The sequence below is a fragment of the Phalacrocorax carbo genome, chromosome 7 (genome assembly GCF_963921805.1).
Source record: "Phalacrocorax carbo chromosome 7, bPhaCar2.1, whole genome shotgun sequence".
In the NCBI taxonomy this organism is placed as follows: domain Eukaryota; kingdom Metazoa; phylum Chordata; class Aves; order Suliformes; family Phalacrocoracidae; genus Phalacrocorax; species Phalacrocorax carbo.
Window position 1 is genome coordinate 34,258,273 of NC_087519.1, and position 22,861 is coordinate 34,281,133.

General features: G+C 38.9%; 1 protein-coding gene across 1 annotated transcript in view; it reads right to left on the reverse strand.

Annotated features, from left to right (window-relative positions):
- The window catches only part of FARSB (phenylalanyl-tRNA synthetase subunit beta), a 39,354-nt gene extending 17,058 nt beyond the window's left edge, over positions 1-22,296 (reverse strand). Inside the window, exons 1-15 of the mRNA XM_064457363.1 lie at positions 22,184-22,296; positions 20,892-20,947; positions 19,555-19,709; positions 18,959-19,031; positions 18,355-18,470; positions 17,756-17,906; positions 16,384-16,492; positions 14,933-15,003; positions 13,549-13,610; positions 13,411-13,462; positions 11,827-11,888; positions 11,195-11,402; positions 10,686-10,766; positions 7,657-7,749; positions 5,505-5,622 (exon numbers count right to left, since the gene is read on the reverse strand). Of these exons, the coding sequence (XP_064313433.1) occupies positions 5,505-5,622; positions 7,657-7,749; positions 10,686-10,766; positions 11,195-11,402; positions 11,827-11,888; positions 13,411-13,462; positions 13,549-13,610; positions 14,933-15,003; positions 16,384-16,492; positions 17,756-17,906; positions 18,355-18,470; positions 18,959-19,031; positions 19,555-19,709; positions 20,892-20,947; positions 22,184-22,241 (1,465 nt within the window). The 5' untranslated portion in view covers positions 22,242-22,296. The remainder of the gene's footprint in view (positions 1-5,504; positions 5,623-7,656; positions 7,750-10,685; positions 10,767-11,194; positions 11,403-11,826; positions 11,889-13,410; positions 13,463-13,548; positions 13,611-14,932; positions 15,004-16,383; positions 16,493-17,755; positions 17,907-18,354; positions 18,471-18,958; positions 19,032-19,554; positions 19,710-20,891; positions 20,948-22,183) is intronic.
- Between the last annotated feature and the right edge of the window lie 565 nt (positions 22,297-22,861).

Below are 22,861 nucleotides of genomic sequence, written 5' to 3' on the forward strand. Positions count from 1 at the left end.
GAAGAAAAGCATTTACTGATAACAACTGAATTACCTTCAAAAAGAAAAAGAAAGGAAACCCTTCGGATCTATTAACACTTGCAATGTTTGAGGGGAAAGAGGGAATAAGGACTTCTTCAGCAGTGAAGGAAGGAATTGAGAAGGAAGCATTAAAAAGAACAGCTCTCCCCGGTCTGCAAGTTAAGTTAGGGCAGCACCATGTGACATAAGGTTGCATGTGTATGGCTTTCATATTTCTTTCCTGGAAATTACCCAAAAGAAATGTACATGAAATCCAGCATATGCCAGGGTAAATTGTGTTCTTTATACAGTCAAATTGTGTGCACAGTGGGCTTTTGTCAGGATCTCTGATCATGAAACATCTCATCTGGACTTGGTCCCAGAAAAACAGGCATTGTGCTGCGTGCTGCCCAGAGGAAGTGTTTGGTTAAAGATCCCTATAGAGTTAGTGACTTCATGGGATTCAGACTGCACCTACAGTCTGAATTTACTTCCACATAGTTCTGGATGTAAGTATCAGAACTGAGCACCTCAGATATGAAAGAGAAGGTTCTTTTCTATAGGCATCAATCGTTCACTACTGCATTCAATACAAGAAATATGGGGCATCAAAATAAACAGGGGCCAAGCTCCAAACAAGGAAAGGAGTGGGTTCTTCAGGAAGCCTAGAGTTAAGCAGTGAAACTTCTTCCGTATGGGATTTTGTGGAAGCTGGAAGTTTACACGGCTCTGAGGAGGCAGTGGAATCTCATAGGAGATCAATCTATTTGTTACTAGAGACAAAGAACCATGTTCGAGTCAGGAAGTCCCTGAGCTACTGGTGGTCAGAGAACAGGGGAGGACTCCAAAAGCATTATATACACTTACCTGCTCTCATGCTTTTCCCTTGACAAACACTTTTTTAGCTAGTGTTACAGACAGGTTATTGGGTTGAATGAGCCTTTGGTCTGACCCGCCATAGCCAATCTTTGTGCTTGATGTACAGTAAGATTAAATGCAAGCAGAAGCTCTAGTGCTCATTGGGTGTTCCCTGAACTGCTAATACCTACCATATAAGAAATTAGACTTTTTTTTGTTAAATTAAATTTTCATCTTGCTTATTTGGTCCAACTAACCATTTAGTAACAAAAAAAAAAAAATCTATCAAAAACTAAACAAGAAAACATTTACCAAGCAGCTAGAAATACAAGGATTAAGGAGGTCTGCAAAATCCAGGAGCAAGAGCCTACACAAAGGACGGACGCACAACCTTTTTGAGCCAAAAGTAATTCAAAACTTCCAGATCAGCAATTTGGCAATAGAGCTGCAAGTTTTCTTGACAGTCACTGAAAGCTGAACTAACTGTGGCAGTAAGTCTGTACTTTGTCACTCAGGAACTTCTCCTGTCATTACAATAATTTGCAGTATTACGTAATGCTGGAGAATCCAATTCTGAAATGGCAACACAAGAAAGTAAAGGCTACAGAGAAAATATCAATAAATGCAACATCTGATTTCTGGTCTGAGTACACTGGCCGTTCGGTCCCATCACTCTGTATTTCTGTTTTCTAGCTCTTCTAAGATACCAAAAAGTAATGCACAGTCATGGATGGCGGATCATCTATCTTCCTGTTGTACTGAGCAATGGAAAAGAAGAAAATGTTTTCCCTTACCCAAGTTTTTGTTCCTAAGACGGCATGTTCTTTGGGCTAGATGTTCAGTAGACTGATTTTCTTTTTTTCTGTGATTCATTATGCTGGCAGAATTTGTGACAACTATCTGAATTTCATTTCATTACTATTCAGGTAGTCAATGCTGTCTCCAGATCACTATTCTTAACTAACGCATCAGAAATAAACATACACAATTTTTATACCTCATCTTTTCAAGCCAACTGTAAAAATCCTTGGTAAAGGAAATTATACATTTTCATGCATTTTAAAAAAACTGTTACAAAATGTACTCCTTTACAGAGTTATATTACAGCACAAGAATCACAGAATGGCAGGGGTCGGAAGGGACCTCTGGGGATCATCTCTTCCAACCCCCCTCCTTGAGCAGGCACACCCAGAGCAGGGGGTACAGGAACGCGTTCAGGTGGGTTTTGAATATTTCCAGGGGAGGAGACTCCACAGCCTCTCTGGGCAGCCTGTTCCACTGCTCTGGCACCCTCACAGGAAAGAAGATTTTCCTCATATTCAGGTTGAACTTCCTGAATTCCAATTTATGCCATTGCCCCTTGTCCTGTTGTTGGGCACCACTGAAAAGACTCTGGCTTCATCCTCTTGACACCCACCCTTCAGATATTTATAAGCATTGATAAGAACCTCCCTCAGTCTTCACAGTTCATTCACAACAGACAATAGGAAGAAAAAAAGAAAGTATTAGGAACTGTATGCAAAAGCTGGCAGATGTTAGAAATGCTTCAGTTCTTTATAACTCACTTAAAGAGATCTCTCGTGTCATGCCATGAAACAATTCTATTTTTTATATGAGCCTGCCAAGTGTGTCAACGTGTGTGTTTGTGTGTGTGTGTGTGTGTGTGTGTGTCTATATGTATTTCTGAGACTTCAAAGCACTTCGTGGGGATGCTGCTGAAAACCAGTCCACAGGGTGGGCAGCTGGTTAGGAATACATGTGCCAGAGGAAGATAAAGCAGTGTTGTACGCTGCCCCCTTCCAAATTAGAGATGCTTCGGAAAAATGACTGTGTGATCTGAAAAGAGGCACCTGCTCATTTAAACTTGCTTCACAGCGTCACAGAAATCCCAAACTATTTTCTGCATATAACTAACATTTCCAGACAGTTTGGAAAAAATGCTTCAAAATATGGCAGCAGCTGTAATCACAAATGATGTAAATTATGCTAAATGTGTGCTACCATAAGCTTGCCAGATTCTCAAAGATCACTGGTCAGAGGTGATTTTCTAATGGATTAATTCCTTTCGTTGCAGTAAGGGACAGAAAGGGTATTCTCTGTTAGGACTCATGGTGTAAGGTGCTGATTTATATGCCAAACTAGTGTAACTATCCTACCAGAAGTGACTAGCTAGTGTTACAAGCTACCCATACAAATGCTGTGTAACATATTCAAAATCAGCACATTTCCTCCTGCCTTGAGAAGAAACATTTCTGCTCAGATTTGGTTCCATTTAGTAATATTAAATCTAGCACACGTTTTGCTAATTTAGTATGTCAAACCTTTCTGCCAGATATGTCTGAAATGTGTTCAGTTCACTTTGGTCCTGTGTAAGAAGGTATTTTATTAAAAACCAGTGTGTTTAAAAGAGCTAGGTTCATTCACACATGAATGACTACAAGATGCCATTTCAAATACGGTTAGTGTCAGTACTTTTTTGACCCATACTTTTTAAATTATTAATTGGTAATTCTGCATGCCAAAATCATGAAATAATAAAATTAAATTAGTCAATCTGATGACATAAGCCTTCTGCAGGAAATCTCATTCCATATGTGACAGGACAACCCCACATTTTTTGGTGTTTGCAGAGTTACCAGTTATTTCTTTCTTCTGTCCCCTTTCGAACTGTTTATTAGGCAAGTTTAATTTTGGAAGTAAGTCTGGGAAAGACAGTCATTATTCTAAACATAACATTAAAAACAATTTCAGATACTGTTCACAGTCTGCAAGTGCTCAACCCATGAGAAGGCTGCCCAGCAGCAGAGGGTACATAGCTGCTGCCTCAGAAGTCTTTATCTTTCATCTGTTGCAATGATTCCCATCAAAATGAAGCACACTACAAAATCAGTCTTTATAAAACTGTTAAGCAGCCATCCACATAAATGAAAGATTTCAAGAGCTACAGTTAACACCCACAAAATGAAAGTAATCAATTTAACTTGCAAATTTTATAACACCAGAATATTTTATAAGTTTTATAAAGCCTTATTCTAAGATAAATAGTCCCACTCCTGGTCCTGAAGAATGCTGATGCTATTCTGCCATCTGTACCATGTTTTTTGCATTCGAGCTAACTCCATGCCCAACAAGGAACGAGCTGCTCCACCAAACTGTCTGTATTTAATAAAAAAAAGGTCTACGTGGTTTGCTAAAACTGCTTATGTTGCACTGCAAGGCTTTTTTTTCCTTTTAAAAAAAAAGTAACCTACAAATTAAATTCATCACCAAAGGAATTTACTTGCCATTTTGTTTATCCCTTCTATAAACCTTTGTTTTGCAGATCTCAGATACCTTAAACACAACCACTAAAATCTGAAACCAGATAATGAAACAACAGAACCATTTCTGCTGCTGAATTTAAAGTAACATCAGCCTTTTGCACTGAGAGGCAAAACTTCATTCAGAGTTGTAACTCAGTGTAAAAGCACTTCCTCACAAAAGTTGTAGCTTGTGTGCTCCTTTTCCCCCAATATACCATATAGACGACAACTAATCAGTAAATTTTAGACAAAGTTTTAAGATTTTAAAAATCCATTTTACAGTTCATTATGCTTTGATACATTCTTCCAGATAAAAAAGATAATCTGAGATTTTATTCCTATACAGTGAAATCAGTGCAAAGAGGCCCCATCACACAGGAAGGATTTCACTGAAGGTTTTGAACTAGCTGATTTGGCTATTTCATGTAAAACAACTAAGGTTATAGAACAATTCAAAGGCAGCCACACTTTCTTAGCATAGTTGGATGAAGTGGAAAGATAAGGAAAATCTTTTTATAGATGAGAGGGGAAATTCTATACTGTCAAGCTTTTTATTTATTTATACATTTTTATGTACAGACATGGTCCATTCTTTACCCTGTATCTGTGCTACAAATCTAATTCTTCATATTGGTTGTCAGTTTTCCAGAAGATAATTTTAGAGAACAACTACAAGCAATCCTGTTTGAAGAGGATGGAAAGATGGAAGAGATTCATGCTGAGACACACTGACCCCAATATTTTCTTCTGAGTTGCAGCTCTCCAGAATACAATCAGTCTGAAAGTACAACCTGCTATTCCAGACTCAAGACATATTGCTTCTCAGCCGGCACAGCACTGCACATCTTTGAGACACGGTACTGTAATAGCAGCATGCCTCCAATATTTACTACTATCCAAGGTTTGTGTCACTTGAAAACATTACCAGCAAAGAGTTTCTCTCAAGAGTTACAGCCCTCATAAGAATGCAAAGGAGCACTAGATTAGGAGCAAGTAAAAATGGGTGCATCAACATAAGCAATTTAGAGCAGGTTCTTTTTTTGGTGCAAAACTGTCTTGCAGTCCTTGGAGTCCTGCAGTATTCTTGACAGATTTTAATGGATATTTTGATGGCTAAAAATATTTACAAGGTACCCATTTGCACTTCCAAGAGTCCTGTCTCTAGCCACTCTAAAATCTAGCCTGTTACATGAATCTCTTAACTCTTGCATGTAAATTAAAAACCACAGTGTAGTATGTAGTGATTATTATATTTCTAAAGAAATATAGATCTACTTACTATTTACGATTTAGTATGTAAACATGTAACTCCATTGTCAAAGATTTTGAGAAGCCTTCTCTTACCTGTATTAGGATCTTTTACTACAACATCAGAAATCTCAAAGAGTTTGAGAGGCAAGGGCATCTTTCGGTTAGCCGCGATGGTTTTCAGCAGCCCAGGAAGGAGGGTTGTACGTGCCACCTGTAGGACAAACATGGTTACTGCAAGTGAAATACCTTCCAAAACAGCTGATGTTAGATTTCTTAATTTTTTGTTTTGCTCACTTGTAATAAGAGTTTAAAAGTAGTCAGGTGCAAATACTGCACTAATCTCTTACGTTTGAGCATCTTTGTTTTAGAATTATTAAATCCAGAAAAGTACATTCTCTGCACGTTCTTTACACTGCATTTTCTGAAAAAGCACGTATGTGGAGCTTAAGAATAGGTATCATTTCACAAATGCTTGAGCTGCAGCCCAAGGTAGTAGTAAAAAAAATAATACAGAAAGAAGTGCAAAAATATTCCCATAAATTTAATCTCACTTATGCAAAGGGTAAATACTGAATGTTATTTTGGAAATATTAAATGCTATCTGAAATATTATCTTGATACCTCCTGATATCAATCAATGATACAGGCAGAACCTGAGTAACAGAAATGGATATATTCAGATTGCAGTTGTGGACAAACTGAAATACATAGAAACGTATGCAAAGAACCAAGGCAGGATGCAATCATATTGGTGTTCTTACAGATACTTTCACACATATTTCCTGTGTTCTCCATTCAAATACTTCCTTAGAAGTGCACCATTTTATTTTTTTTCAAACTGGAAGAATCTGATTCAAAAAATCTAATGGAAAAGAGATGGGAGTGACAGTCCTCTCCTTGACTGCAGGTAAAAAGTTACTACGTGCTCAGCCACAGTTACTTCTTATCATTGGACATGCAACGTTTCTGTCTATTCATCCCACTTTTCCTAACCAATGAAGAGTTCCAGCTGCACACTCAGCTGGAAGAAGGTGCTGGTATCATGCTGCCCTTGCCTTGCTGGCAGAGCTCAAAGTTTATAGTGCATCACAGAGAGTAATCCTTCCCAATTTTCAGGGAAGCCTACAGATTTTAAAAGATTGAGGCTGTTTTTGCCACAATGAATATTCAGCCAATAATATAAGTGCTTAGCAGCATTGCCACTGCAAAGGCCTGCACTTTGAAGAACAGGAATCTGAAATTGTACCTGGCTACAGGAGCTGCCACTTTTTCTCTTTTTGTTCACATTCAGTATTGTTTGTTTGTGGCATGTTCTACATTGCTCCACTCTAATTACCATGCCAAAACATATATATGAACAGGTGATACTAGTCTAAAGAGGTAACAACAGTGTCTTGCATGACTGCTTATTTGTGATACCAAATAGAAGAGCAGCAGAACACTGTTTTTAGTATTACATGAAGATACCCAAAAATTCTGTTCCTGAATCTCAGAGCAGCAGAACACTGTTTTCAGTATTAGATATAAGGTCTGGAAAAGTATTTTAGACACTCAGAGAAACCAGACTTACTGAAGATCTTGAAGAAAAAAACCAAAAATCACAAAACATTAATACCCACAGGCTGCTGAAACTTTTCTAAACCTTCCTAAGGAGTGTTTACCTTTGTATTTCTTAGGTTAGAAGTAAAAAAAGCCTCTAAATTTACCTTCCCTGTAAACTAAAGAAAGCATCTTTTTAAAAAAAACAACACTCTAAAAGAAACACAAAAACTAGGGGTACGCTTCTAGGTATTTTCAGAATTGTTGAGAATACTGTACTTGAGCTCTCTCTGTTCTAGCAAAGATCAGATTATCTTGAAATGGGTATTAAAATACAGCAATACATAATAATAATAATAATAATAAAAGACTAATAATGGTTAATAGTTTTTTAAAAAGCATTTCCTATCCAGAGCTCAGGAAGCTTAGAGATTGCCAGGTCTAGTAGTTCCATATATACTGAGTGGCTTTTCTAAACGTGGGAGTTGATCAATCACCTGGGATTTTCTGTAATAAGACAGCTCAATTTTGCCACATGCTGTCATACAGAGCATGGTATTTTACTTTAAAACTGCACATCCTCTTTAATGCAGAATAAGTAGCTCTACAGTTTATAAATTTTATTTCCTTTTGGTTCCTTTCTTTCCTCTTTAAATATAGAATCTGTGACAAAGTTGCTCTCAAAATTTGACCTGAATTCTCTCACCTGAAATTCTGCAGTTTTGGGGTTTGCTATGCGCACTGCTTTTGTTGCAGATATATCCATGCCAAGTTTATCTGCAATGTCTTCTTGAGAACACTGAGAGGAAGAGACAAAAAACCACCAAGGTCAAGTAGTTAAAACAGACAGTAAGCCAATGAAGAAATCTGATATCAAGAATGAATGATGCAATTGTAGGAGTTGCTCTGAGGCCCCATAAGATATGCTCTCATGTGCAACACCCACTCAGAATAAAAAATTAAGCCTCAGCCTTAAGACTAAGTAGGGAAACTGGTTTATGTACAAATATTAATTACTAACCAAAATAAAGCTAGTTAAAAAAAAAAAAGGCAAGTACTTATTGAGGCTTCTGTCATGGATTGCTGTCATCTGTTTTAAAAACAGGCTCAGATTCTGCCCCCTGACTTTCAGTGGGTATTTTATTCTGAAAATAGCACTTGTAAAGGGAATGGTACCTGAGCTTTCTCACAAAGAAAACAATCCCTTGGAGGCTACTTACAGGAAGTGAAGCACTGTCTATGAAAAATCGGGTCATATGGCCAAACCTTCAGTTTTCACAGCTGCATAGGATTCTCATAGTTCATTGTTGTTGTTTTCTTTTTTTTTTTTGAGTTGGAGTATTTTTAAAACCCTTCTTCACAAGGTGTATTTTTAAGCAATCAGTAAAGCAGTAAACATGTACTTTATCAGGCTCAGATGATGCCTGTGCACATACAGTGACTGATGCTACTGATAAGATCCACACTACATATTTCCAGAACTTATACCTTTATTAATGTATTAAAGAAACCAATGCAGACTAGGCATGTAACTGAGGATTTGCTAGTATACTGCAGTCTCCCAGTAGTGTTTCCTTTGCACTGGCACACTCTGAAAAGTGTGTTGATAGACCAAATATGAGGAAAACGAGCAGATGATCCCCTCTGAAAAAGTAGATTATTGATACAAAGAAATAAAATCTTAACTGAATACTGACGTTAGGAGGAGAAAACTGTGTTAAACAGTTTTCAGATGTGTATCTAAACTACGTATGTTACCGCGATTTAACTAAATGCATTTTGGCTAAATTGGAGCTCCTCACAGAAAGCGATGTTATTATGTACAAGTATAATTCGGGGCTTAAACCAAGAAACAGATTGTATGCACAAACACATAAACAGTGTTTGTCATATAACACTGGGCTACAGAATGTTGTAGCATAAATGATATTTCTCGTAGTCATAGGCCTCACTCTGGTGCTTTAATAAAATGTTGGTGACACAGCAGACTGTGGGTTTCCTCATGTCACAGCAGAAATACAAATGCATAATGTGCTAACATGATACACTGTGTGATCTTACAAAATTCTGCCATTGCAGTTCATAAAGGTCCTCAGTTGTAGTGATGTAATACATTCAGTGTTTTTAAGCATATTACCTATTCAGTGCTGAAAAAATGGAATTATATTTATTAATTAGAAAGCACCATGTCATACATATTATTTCCCCAACTGGTACTACCACAGTCTGTAGTCTAAATATCTTTGTCAAATACTAGCACTGCAGGAAATAATACTAGTTATTATCCTGGTTACTTAAATGAGTTAATAATAAAATACTAAAACTGGAGTATGTTTTTCAGACTTTAGAATTAGTCCAAATTTTGCTTTTGAGGCTCCATGAAATCTGAAACTGTTAAAAATTCATTCAATCCATTTGGATTCCCAACTTTAGTCACAATACCTGAACTTTTCAAATGTGTGGAAGTGTATTAGGAGCCTGCATCACTGTATCTTAAAATCTTTGAATAAGCTATCAAAAAATAACCTGTGATCGGATAACTATCTCTTAAAAGGTTGTGTACTTTTAGGGATGTATACTTCAGGCCACCTAGTAAGTTTTGAGTTCAGGAAAAGGTTGAGAAATACCACAGACGTTTTAATAGAAAATGTGATGGTAGCTCCCCATATGCTAAAATGTCCACAAATTGCACTTGAAGGCAAAGGCTTTGAGCAGATCTTGCAAAAGAAAGGATTTTCTAAAATGTGTACTGTAATTTCAATAGCTGACTATGCCAATCTCCATATATGGTCAGTTACTACATACATTTGAAGGGCATGGGCGTGTACTTAACTTTTTTTTTTTTAAAAATAGTAGATCAGGTTCTCTGATCCACTTCACAACTATGGCAAAGGGGTATGAACAAGTGGCCATGCCAAAGATGGTGTTTTCTACTGAACATTTTATTTCAACAAAACAATCCTGCTGCAAAATTTCAGTGTTAGAAAGTATGCCAGCTGTTAGTCCCGGAGCGGCACATGCTGCTGCAGAGTCCTATTCTTGGTAAAAGCCTACTTGCATGGCTGTAACAACTAATATGAACAATACTGGCAACCACTGGTAACAACAATTACTATATTTTTATTTGTTCTTCCATGAAAAAAACCCACCTGCGGTGAAATTTACAGAGGAATTTGTGTTCCCTTAGTGTGCGTTATAATTTTTACAGGTATTCTTAAAATAAACTCTTTGCTGACTGAAAAACTACATATCAGCTTGGTATCTAATGCAAGGAATCATGGGCAAGTAACAATACTAAAAAGAGACAAATAGAAACAGGGTAGTCTCGAAACTGTAGTAATATCCACCAGAAACTATTAAGTTTTTATGTATGTTTTCCAGATTATCAAACTATGATGAACTTTGCATCTGGTGATCAAAGTCTCAAGAGACTTGCTGTCTTACAATTTCATCCTATCAAGTTAAAGTAAAAACAGTACTTCAGCATCTATTTTCGCCTCTGTACTTAGAGCTACATGCCACATTAACAGTGACTCATTCAATTTCTTTGACCTACAATCTTATAAAATATTATACTATAATTCCAAAGCACTATCAAACAATCACCTGCCAAAACAGTAACAGATAATACTGGTACATTTATAAACAACATATCCTCAGACCATCCTCTGCAGTTTTGGCTGCACCGCTTTTCCAACACACAACTAAGAAAAATATGAAATCAGTATAATATACCAGGGCAAAAGTGAGTGCTTCGGTGAATCCAGCAGCTGCCACGTCCAGTCTCAGAAGTTCTGTGAGCTTATTGAGGGGGAGCTAGAATGAAACAAAAGACAGTTTTCAAATTCCATCTAAAAACATTCTTCTATTTTTTCCCCGAGGTGATTCTCTGCCTGTTACATTACAGTAAATTCACTAGGGAGGTACTATGCTGGTGTGCTCAAAATCTTTGAAAGCATCAGCCAGCTGCCTTTAGGCTTGCCTGAGGAAATGAATCTCCCAATTAGAGATTTAATATGGGCTCCCTACTTAAACCCTGTCTTTTTTCAAGAACCAGCAACCACTGGTCTTGGACTTATTCAGATCAGTAGGGCATCTGTTTTGTATCCTATCCATGGTAAATACTTCTCAAGGCAAAGCATGTCAAAATATTTAATTCCTAGGTTCTGTTTTCCCCAAAGCCCTTCTGGCATGCACTAGTCATTTACTGACAACAGAGCGTTTATTTGAAGGGGCAATCTTACTTGATTAGCTATGGTGTACGTTTTCGGAATAGTCATCTGAATGTTGTTATAACCATAAGCTATTGCTGCATCTTCTACGATATCACATGCATGGATAATGTCCGCTCTGGTAGGAGGGATTTCAATCTCTATATTGTTCCCATTCCCTATGACGTGTGACTTCAAACACATCCTAGTCAGCAGCTTTGCAAGGCTTGATGGAGTTTCACTGAAACAAAACAAAAGAGTAGTAATTTATGGATCTTGCACTATATTGACTGGCTTTTTAAAGTAATCAATGTTTCTGCTGCATTGCCTTATATCCTAAAGAATTTCCAAGTGCTTTATATACGGTACATGGACTGAGCATTCCATCAGAACCAGCTCAGATTCTGACTCTAGAGATGATAATTTTATTTTACTTCGTAACTGTTGTGTGAGGCCATAAAGAATCATTAATTTTACTTGAAAACAGGGGAAGAAGTCTTACAGAGTTGATCTAATTATGCAAGATAACCCTGGATTTTTGATAAATTAAAAAAAACCCACAGTGTAAATGTTTTTAAAACAATGCACTAATCAATGTTTTCTAGTACCTTTTTCATGATTAATGTTTATGAGTAAAAACTATGTTTTAATTTGCAATAACTCACCTGATTCCTATTTTCTTGTTAATGAGTTCAGGTTTCACCTTCTCTTTTCGGTAAGCCAGTTCCTAAAAAGAAAGACAAAGCTTTTCAGCATACACAATGCCTGCTGTTTCTACATAAGAGGACAGAATTTTGACATCTTAGTAATCTAGCTTCTTCTAATTATGATACTAAAATGACATCCACAGAAGACAAGTGTGGAATACTAGGCTAAGCTTAATATTTTAAGATAGCAGGATTTTTGAAAATGTATTATAGTACGTGATGCAAAAGCTGTTCTCAATTAAGCTAGAGAGTTGAATGCAGCATGAAATCCCTGTTATTGAAACTTCCGATAATTTCTGATATATCCAAGTAACAGAGTTTCTGAAAGTTTCTAGTCACCAGTTCATCTCAAGTCACAGCCCTAAAGCAGTGAATGCTCATTCATGAGATCTCATGGTCTAGCACAGATCAAATGACTTTTAGGAAAAAAAAGGAAAGAAAACTTTCTATTTCTGTATTGGCACAGAAATATCTATTTTAGTATTTTACTTAGAAAGTTTGCGACATGTTTAAGGAAGTTATTTTCTTAAAAACCTTAGCATCTAAAACTTTGGGGATTTTCTGCTCTATTTTAGCTAGGGAAGCTACTTTGGTTACTGCAGACATTTCTGTTTTGTTGGCTATCTCTTCAGGATTCTAGGTCTTTCCTTCGTTGATTAAAGCTGACACTGGTAAAAGAAAAAGCTGAAAAACTCCCAGTAAACATACGTTTCTTTCCCTCTAAATAGTTTGTACTTGCTTGATATATCTGATTTTATGAATTCAACCAGATCTCTGTTTTTCTTCAGTTACTTTCAGGAAGCAGGAGGAATTGCTTGCTTTATACTTACTAAGATGACAAAAAAGTAAAACTCCATTACTGCAAAGAGGTCTGCCTGGGATGCTGAATGCAGGCAAACCTGCACTTGAAGTCAATGTCCTGCCTTATAGACCTTTATATAGTTGGAGTCTGCAAAGTGGAAGACTGAAAAATCCAATGTTACAAGCTTATTTTAACTGAAGAGCATTAAAGCTTCCAGGTCTGGTAAATTATGCTGAGGCTGATTTCAGTTGTCCACTGGTTTAGGCCTGAAGGACCTCTTCCTACATTCATTTTTCCTCATTTGGAACTAGTAGGTTTTAAAGGCTTTAGACACAGATTTTGACCTTTGATTGCAGATTTACTTATTCCTGAAGAAGTTCATATCACAGGAACTCCAAACCACAATAGTGGTCACCACTCATAACTTTAAACCCTACCCTTATTTTTTAAAGTATCAGGCTACGTCAGTGAGACTGTACTTTTAGCCTTATCATCAATTAGTGGAGCTTCAGAATGTGTTTCCTAGATAAGGGGAAGCTGGAGCTGGAATTATTTTTTCATGGGGCTACAGAAGGTCCTGACTCACTAATACATAGACAGTGCCAAGCTGAGCTTTTATAGTATACTTCAGAACCAGCATATACTGCCTCTGCAGAAAAAGAAGACACAGTCACTTTTACCAGACTTTGTGTAAATAAAAGCCTTTCCCCCGGGATACTGAGATACATCACTGTGCTTACCGGATAGATGTGGGTCTTCCCATTAGGATAAACGACTTCTGCTGCTTCAACACTGATAGAGGTAGAAAAACAGAAGTAAAAATGTTTTTAACACATGGCCCAAATCTAATGTCTCTCCGACTGGAGATTTATACTCACCTGAATGGCTTCTCGCAATATTCACTAAACATCGTGACTATAATATCAAGAACAATTTTTGCCTACAAAATAAAAATAATAGTCACATTGAAATCTATCATCTACTTTTGTTGAAGTAGACAGAATACCTTAACAAAAATGGGGAAAAAAATCTTCTCTTATACTGCCTTCATTCTGTTCTATTTGGTAACATAACAACCACAATCCTAGCAGTCTAGAACACCAGACTGAATTTCAAAAAATGTTTTTCTTCTGCTGCAAAGATATTTATGCAAAACCTTGAAATCTTTGGTTTGCATGGTTCTGAAGCATTTGTATATCTTTGCAAAACTCTGTTCTGAAGATACACCGGGTCTTTATTACCAGTTGGAACTGAGACTTCCCAATCTTTAGCCTAATTAGTCATTTCAATGAAGTTCCAAGTGAGAATGGAGGGACCATGCACTGTTTAGAAATATATTATCAAATAACCTCATCTGCAAAATCTTTTGTTTTACAGTTAGTGTTTTAAGAGGATAGTATAACAGAACATAATAATGAGATTCAGATCAACTTTCAATCTACAAGGGTTGGTTTTTGATGCCTCACAGTGTAATTTCCTTCACATAAACAGAACAGCACTATTTTTACTTTTACTATCAAGGCAAGCAGCAACAAGAAGCAATTATTTATTAGTTTGCTTAGAAGCCACTCCCCAACATGCAAATTGATTTGTGCTGATAATATATCACTGTGTAGTAGGGCAAGTTAAAAGCGTCTTTGCTCTTAAGCATCAAGATACACACTTTAGAGAAACTATGCAATGAATGCACAACCTATATTCAAGAACAGGCAATTATAACTGCTAGGCTTTCATGCTTTGAGTCACGGAATTTCCATATGGAAAGACTTCGATATGACAATTATTTGCACAGCATGCCTGCTTGAAAAAGATAAGTAAGAAGAAAAAGGTGTTGTCTTCCTTCCCTCAGCCCAAGTTTTAAGTAGGAGACAAAACAATCCTCTACAAAGAGTATTCTGGCAAAACAGTCAGTCTTAGTGAATTTTACTCTTTCGAAGCCTTTCAGATTTAGAAAAAGTGCTCAGACCAAAAAAAGCTCCTAATTTGCTTAAATTACTTTCTCATACAAACTGAACAGTTAGAGTCAATGTAAAGACACGGTAAAAGCAAAATCCAATGAAAATACAACATTCTGTAGAGCAAGCCTAAAACTTTGCTGAGGGAACTCCACATAGTCCTACAACTTATCCTGCCCTTTTGAAATGGGAGATTGGCTCCATAAAGTAAATGCCTGACTATCGTAGGTCTTTGTACTGGAGCCCTACCACACAAAGGGAAAATAATGATATTACAGCATATCAAAAGCAGGGAAGATTAATTTACCTTTGTAATATCTGTGCCTGTACATTCAACAAACACATTTCTGGTGTTTACACTTATTTTTGTATGATCTCCTAAAGCATGTGAAGACAAAAACATGTTAAGAAATGTTATTACTTTTCTTGTAATGACACTGATACAGACTCCTTTTGTGATTCAGAAAGAGCATTGTCACCTTCCACAGCTTAAAAAGCCACTGTCTACTGCACCAACATTCACAATTCTTACCAGAATAGCAGCTCTTCTTGTTTTTAAATTTATGAATCAAAAAGAGGAAAAAGACAGACCGGACTCACTGACTGGTTATGCTTTACACTGAAAGCGACAGATCTACAGCTATCTAAGTATCCATTTGAAAAAGCAAACTAGCAGAATAGTGGCCATCTGCTGGTTGTAAAGTGATTCTGCAATTCCAGAGCATCTAATTTTTCCTGGCTTTAGTAACATATTTGCATTTGATGAGTGATGTGTGTAAGAAAGCAGCCTTGGACCGGAATGAATTAAATGGTTTTTAAAAAGTGATTTAGACTGATGAATACCCATAGCTACTTCTGTGAATAACCAAGACCTCTTGATGCTGTCTGCTGATACGCTATGGGTTTGTCTACATTAGTGATTCAGGTCCTAGTGTGGGTTCCTTCTGGGCATGAATTTGCCTTGTGTCTGTACTGGAAGTCACGAGGTGTGCACTGAAGTACATCACTGATGCTCTCAAAACTGTTTCTCAGCCAGAAGAAGCAAGGTAGAACACACACTTAGGGACACCACCTAAAGCACCTCTCTTGCAAATTGGATGCAAAGTCCCCCAGTAGTTGGTTCCCTACAAAAGCAGGGTTCTGTCAGTAAGCCACAAGCAATCCAGAGCAGCTGTACAGAAATCTGCCTTGTATTGCCTGTTAGGTATAGATGTGCAGTGCATACCTTGAATGAATTTCACTGCCGGTAACCATGCAGCATCGACATACACAGTCCTAGAATTGTACGGGATCATGCCAAATCCAACCTCTTTGTCCTTCTCACCTTTCATTGCACCATTCACTCTAATGCAGATGCACCCCGCAGGAGGCAAAGGGAAGGAAACACTTGGATATACATGGGCATTCTTCCTTCCCTTGTTTATGTATCCAAACAAAATGCTTTCCTAACATAGTATCCTGTCACAAGGAACCTTTCCCAAGTTCTAGAAGGGCATGAGAAGCTAAATGCAGAGGTTTGCAGTGGGACTTTTACATCCTCTTGATGAGGATGAGAAAAGAGGAACACTAGCAACCTAGGGAGGGAGCAAAAAAATCTGGCTGTTTAAACTGAAAGAAGCAAAGACGACCATGAAATTGTAAGTGAAACAATTTTAAGAAAACAGAATAATCCTTATTACACATCAGTGTTTCTGTTAGATACTCTGACCTGCACACAAAATAGCAGTGACAGTATAAACTACTTATAAGTAATCTTACCATTGATGATTGGTGGCATGGACAGAACAACACCCTTGCTGTCATAAATGACAGGATAAAGTGGCTTGTTTTCGATTAGGTGTAAATAGTGCCGAAGGTGGCTGTCAGTCTGGAGAAACAAAGCACAACCTAAATTTCACATCAGCTCACTTGTGAACTTCCATAATGTCACAATCCTTTGCTGACAGATTAATGGGAATTTTGAAAGAGGGAAGGATTGGGCTGAGGGCCAGGTACTTCACTAACAAAAGCAGTTTGCTCTCAGAAGCAAGAAAACTTTGAAATGAGGGAACTGGATTTTTTTTTCTTCAGAAGTATTAAAAAACACTTCTTGAAGGATTATCTCAAAAATGCATAGGCCATGCTGTCCAAACGATGCCCTTTCTCAGCACAGCAGACCTTTCATTGCCAAACTCATAGGCACACACCCTTAGTATTTATAGGAACTTTCCTTAGAAGTTATAAAAATTAGCACTACAATACTTCTAGTTATAAATTGCTGAATACTGACACATTTATGCTTAAATTTGGTTCAAAATTTACATCTGTTCCAATGACATAGGTATATGCCATACCAAAAACATAATTTACTTTTAGTGTCTCTGATACCCGTTTGTTTCCTAGCTCTCTTACTCCTCTTTAGTCAGAGATCTTTGAGAATATATTTATCTCCATGATAATGTATGAGAATGATAACCTCTATATGTACTTATCTGTATGTGTGCTCCAGCAGCGCTGTATATTGTAATGATGCTGATAATACTACCGTTTTCAAATGCTGACATTTAAAGTGGCCCACATAAACACTGTAAAATTAGATAGAATATTTTCCTAGCATCTAACCTGGCCTCATCAAGATGCTGGGCCAAGAGCAGTGACAGATTTGAGCTTTTTACACAACTATACTTGCCTGATACGTAGTTGGGTAAATAATTCAACATCTTCCTCAAGTATATTGGCCTAATTAAAACAACATTAAAAAATCTGACACTATTTACCCCGAGCTTTTCTCAGCTTTGTACGCTGAGTATCTTACCAGTGTAGATAGATAAATATACAACCCTTTTACAGTATTTTAAAAAGCATAATGAAAAACAGTCTTTGTGTTGATAAATCAGAGGGCTAATATCAAACCCGCTATTCTAAGAGTTATGCTTAGCCACAAAACACCATGATGTATCTTTCATGGACAATAAAAATAAAGTATTACCATGCATTTCTCATGAATATGCAAAATGTGGAACGTTCACTGCCTGAAGCTACAGAAGACAGCTGTAAGAACAACTCTTAATAACAAGGATATGAGAGATGTTAAGCCTTAGAAATTTATCTTCCTGCATTTAGTGCAACAAGTCTGAAAAATCCCACTTACCCTATAGAGATCCATAATTTGTGAAGCTGTGTACTCCTGGGATTGATTCAAGGGCTTGAATTTAATTTCAGAAGGTGCTTTAGCTGTAAAAGTAAATGGACCAGAGATGGTGTCCAAGTCATGCGTGCCTATAGCTACTAACGCTCTTCTCCTAGAAAGGAAGAAGGCAAAATAATGTTTTTACTAGTAATATTTGGAGTTCCTCTGAGATATTACCTCAAGATACTCTATACTCCTTTGCATTCATAGAACTTAGTTAAAAAGTCAAAGGGCAATTTTGAGAAGTCTAGAAATTATTTTCATGAACAACATTTTAATGAGTGTTAACACCACACCTAACAGTCACAGGCAAATCCAATGGGACTGTTGCAAAACACCTCTTTCTCACTGTGGTAGGAGCTGTAACAGCTATTTATGTTGAAAAATATTGAGGCAGAAAGAGGCAAAGAAATGGGAAGGATCAAGACAGCTGCTATAAAAGGTTTTTCCTTAGCATAAACATTAACATAATGCCTCTCTGCAATAGGGATGTGCAGTCTCAACATGAGACAAAATCATACGCATAGACACTATACCGTACTTGACATTTACACACTAACCTGCAAATATTTTGGTGTAGTTTTTCCTGGAGGTCAATGAAACTATCATAACGTTCCTTGGTAAAAGTTATATTACGAAGGACTGCAGCTACAGCATGAGGACGGACTTGGACAGTCTGCAATTTACAACAGCAACACATTATAAATTTCAAGTACAAGGAATATACAAACCCAAAACTGATTAAATGTGCACTTTTCTTCACAAAATCCTCTTTTGGAAAGAGTAGTAATCAAAAGAAAAATTCATGGAAAGACATCAGAATCCCAAAGGGGAAAAAAACCCAAACAAACCCACTCCAGGTCTGGTCGAGACAAGGAAGTTTCCAGTATACTGTGTAATGGCCCAGAAGTTTAATGCAATGTCAGCATCTGAGACTTTGATTTCATCTGCTACTAGGTTCACGCAGAATAATTTGTCTATTGTTCCTCCCCCTTCCCTTCCCTAAAAATAAATCACAATGAGTAGAGATATTTCAATTTCTTCAGCTCTTGTTCTGCAAATAAGATTTCCAGTCTCACTGCTCTTCTAAAATTTGTACTGATACCTATCTTGCTGGTTCAGAAACTCTCAATAAATTTTCAAAGGTGCAGTAAACACTTTTACCTCTTCAGTGATAATCAGCCTCTGACCTTCACCCTGAGCTGGTATTATCTTTTCATACCTAGGGAGATTTATCCTAGAATAAAACCAGAAATAAGTCTGTAAGTGAAAGAAAGAAAGTTCCCCAAATGCATGAAACTTCAGAAATGTAGCAACAATTATAGGTAGAAAATTTTCTTTGTAACATTTCTTGGCATGTAAATTAGCTAACTGTTTAAAACTTATTTCCTATGGGATGGTAAATAGATTACTAAACTAGAAAGGAAAGACTGAAGAATATCAATAAAGCCATAGCAGAAAAGTGCAATAAATTATTTTTGGTGAGAATCACAAGGGAGTTACTCTGCAGGAGTTCTTTACAGAGGCTAAGTCTCAAATGGAACAGCAGTTGAAAAATTTTCAGAACAGATCCAAAACCCAGTAACATTCTAGTCTAGTCTTTTAAAAATATACAATAGATCCTCTCCAGGGGAACATCTGATGAATCTTATCTACACACCTGAGATCGTACTCAAAATCCAAACAAGTGGCAAGTTTGTTTATTGACCAGAAGTGCACTCGTATCCAAACAAATAACAAATCTCACAACTTGGCCTCACCTTTCTTTAAAGACCTGTAGTCCTCGGACCAACCCTTCAAGGCAAAGAAGATCATAACGGTTGGCAGGAACATCAATTTTATACAGTACAGTATCAGATGCACCCTTTGCCTTTTCTTCCCCTTTTTCTTTACTTATGATGTCTTTCTCAGATGTCTGAAATTAAGCAAAATTATGTTTTTAACCTGTAATATCTTTCCATTGACAGGAGTATGATAGTGAGATAATATAATAGGAAAAATTACATTAAATAAAAGTTCAAAGGTGTAATTTGCATTTATACAGCAAATGGACACAGCAAATACCAGAAATAATGTAAAAATTGAAACCTTCTCCGATTCAGAGACTGTAATGCAGTATACCAAAAGAAAAAGTCACTATTGGAATGTGAATTTTTTAAAAAGGGATTATAAAAGCAAGAGTCTCCAGGCTAGCAGATCCCAGTAGAGAGCTAAGACCTTAGTTGTGGCAACAGACTGGCAAATGACTTGTCATATCAAGTCTGTTCTGATATAAAGCATAACGTATGATATTGAGATGTCTTGATAAACATCATTAAAAAAATCAATTAATTCAAAATAAAAAGCAAAACCAAAACAGGTCTACTTGAACAAGATTTACATGGATAGAGTTAACAGGGCCAGCAAATTTTCATGAGTACAGAATCTTAAATCAAAACTTTAAATGTAATTAGTTACAACCTAGGTAACAATGTCCAGGACAAACACATTTTTGTGGATATTGCACAGAAGAACGCATACAAACCAAAGTCAAACAGATCCTGTAAAATATGTTCAATACATGGTTTGTGGTGGCCTTATTTATGCTACTAAATAAAACAGGGCCAGAGACTGAAAAGCAAGTGGCAGAGGCTGCCGACCTCCGTGAAGTATAGCAATATGCCATCTTGGGGTCTCTTGCTTCCAAGATGGTGATTTTTGTATATCTGGTTTTCTTTTCAGATTCAAAACACCTGAGTTAATACAGTCTATCACAACAGTATTTTATCGCAAGAACCTAAAGGTATGTGTCACATATTCTGCCCTGTGGTATGGAGAGGTATGAGGATGTTTCAGAACGAAAAGCCTGCTGCAGTACTGCTGAAAGATTGTATAGACCAAGGGGACCTTCAAGTCTTGTTCACACTGCTTTTTGAGGATACCTGATGCACAGTATCCTCCAAACCTTGCCTGGATAATTTCTTGGTACATGCTAGAGGGCACTGGCCAACACTACCAGAGAATATTCTGGAAATAATGCAGTACAAACTCCTACCAAATATAAATGCTGTCAGTACACTACATCTACTGAAAACATAACAAATAAAACGTTACTTACAACTTCATCAAGCTCCAAACCAAACTCAAAGCAAAGCTCATTAAATTCTTCATCAGCTGTGATGAAAGAAGGTGAATTTTTGTTAATAAACAGACTTCAAACTTGTAATTTCTTTTGGTGTGTTTTGAATGTTTTCAAACAAGATAAAAAATGTTATTTTGAAAAAAAGGGTACTTAAAATAATTTTGCTTATATTTCCATGAGTAGCAGTTTCTTTAGTACATATTGCATTTATTAACATGTTATTCTTACAAGTACAGCCTTGGATCCTAGGTTCAATACCAGCTCCTCAGCCAAGTTTGTCAGACCTGACCTGACCTGTTCTGACCTGAACAGATAATGAAAACGGGAGGGAATGATTGGACAGCATCTGCGAACAGGTACTTTTTTATTCAGCTTGTCATAGAGAGCTTGCATCAACTCTGTTGTGACATCTCAGTAACATAACTCTGATCTGAACACGGAGATTTGCACCCATGTGACTTAAGAGCCTACCTACCCCAGCACGGACTAGGTAAACTACTGTCACGTCCCTAAACGCTCTTTCAGCCAAACAAACAGTTCTTGAGTCACACTTCTAAAGAGCCGGGGAAGAAGGACTGAACAGAAACACGGTATTGATTGTTTGCTTTGCCTGCTCCCACCTCTTCTCTCTCCTTTTTGACTTAACCAGTTCCTATAACAGGCAGTGAAGCTCCAACCAGAAACCGTGGTTTGGAACTACATGGTTCTGATTTCCTGAGTGATTCGGACTCAAGCAGCACGTATCCGGCCCGAAGGCTCAAGGGCCCAGGGAGTGGTTTTCATCACTGAAATTCATCAGTGGCCCCAGATCGTGGCTTTGCCTGGCACGCCGCGGGCTTGGGACGAGCAGAGGCCGCGGAGCGCCCCAGATACAGACACCGCCCTTGGGCCGAAGCCTGGCCTTCCCCCGGCGGTCAGCTCAGCTCCGTGGGCGGGAGCTAAGCCACGAGCGAAGGGGCGCTTTGGGTGGGCGGCTGGAACGCCCCGTCTCCACCGCTCGTCGGGGCTTTGCCCGGACCGGGCAGGGCCGGGCCGGGCGACCGGCGGAAGGCACTGCTGACCGGAGGGAGCCGCGGACACCTCCTGAAGCACAACCGGAGGATCCCCGGGACGCTTCGGCCAGGAGGCGCCGCGTGCAGATGCACCGCGCCGCAACCCCTCGGGACGCGGGCACGGCACAGCCCGCTCCGGCCCGGCCCGGCTACCCGGGAGGTGGCGTGAGGCGAGCCGCGGCCCCGCGCAGCCCCCGGCCCGGCCGCGCCACTCACTGTATGTCCTGCCCAACGCCTGGAAGAGCAGGTCCCGTTTCACGCTGACAGTCGGCATGGCGGAACCCGGCTCGCCCGCACCGCGCCTGCGCCGCCGCCCGCCAGGCCCCGCGCCGCGTCTCCTGCCGCACTGCCTGAAGGGCCGCCCGCCCTCCCTCCGGCCCGCTCCCGCCGCCCCTCTCGCTCCCCGGCGCGGCGGTGCGGTGGCAGCTCGGCCGAACGCCCCGGGAGCCGGTCCGCCTGTTCCCTGCGCCCAGGGAGGGGGCGGGCAGCGCGCCGAGCACCGGCAGCGCGGCGGGCAGCTGTGGCGGTGACATCCGCCCCTTGGCCGGCAGCCGCGTCCGTTGGGGTGCACCGGCAGGTGCTGGCGGCGTGAGGGGCCGCCCGCCGCGGCGGCATCAGCCCGCCCTGGGCGGCGAGCCGCGGCGCCCTTCGGCTGCCCCGGCGGGGAAACGGGGGAACCGGAGGAGCGCTATTGCAAGTCTTGGGGTGGGGGCTTTTTTCATATTGGATTTTTTTTGTTTTTTGACGATCCCCGTTACTGACAGCCCGGGCCGAGTGCTGGGGGTGGGAGGAGGCTGTGCATGTACAGCTTTAGTTAGAAACGAAGGAGTTTAAACCCAAATGCGACATGAATTTTAAGTTCTTGGTCAACTTCCCTAAGCTCTTTAATTATAA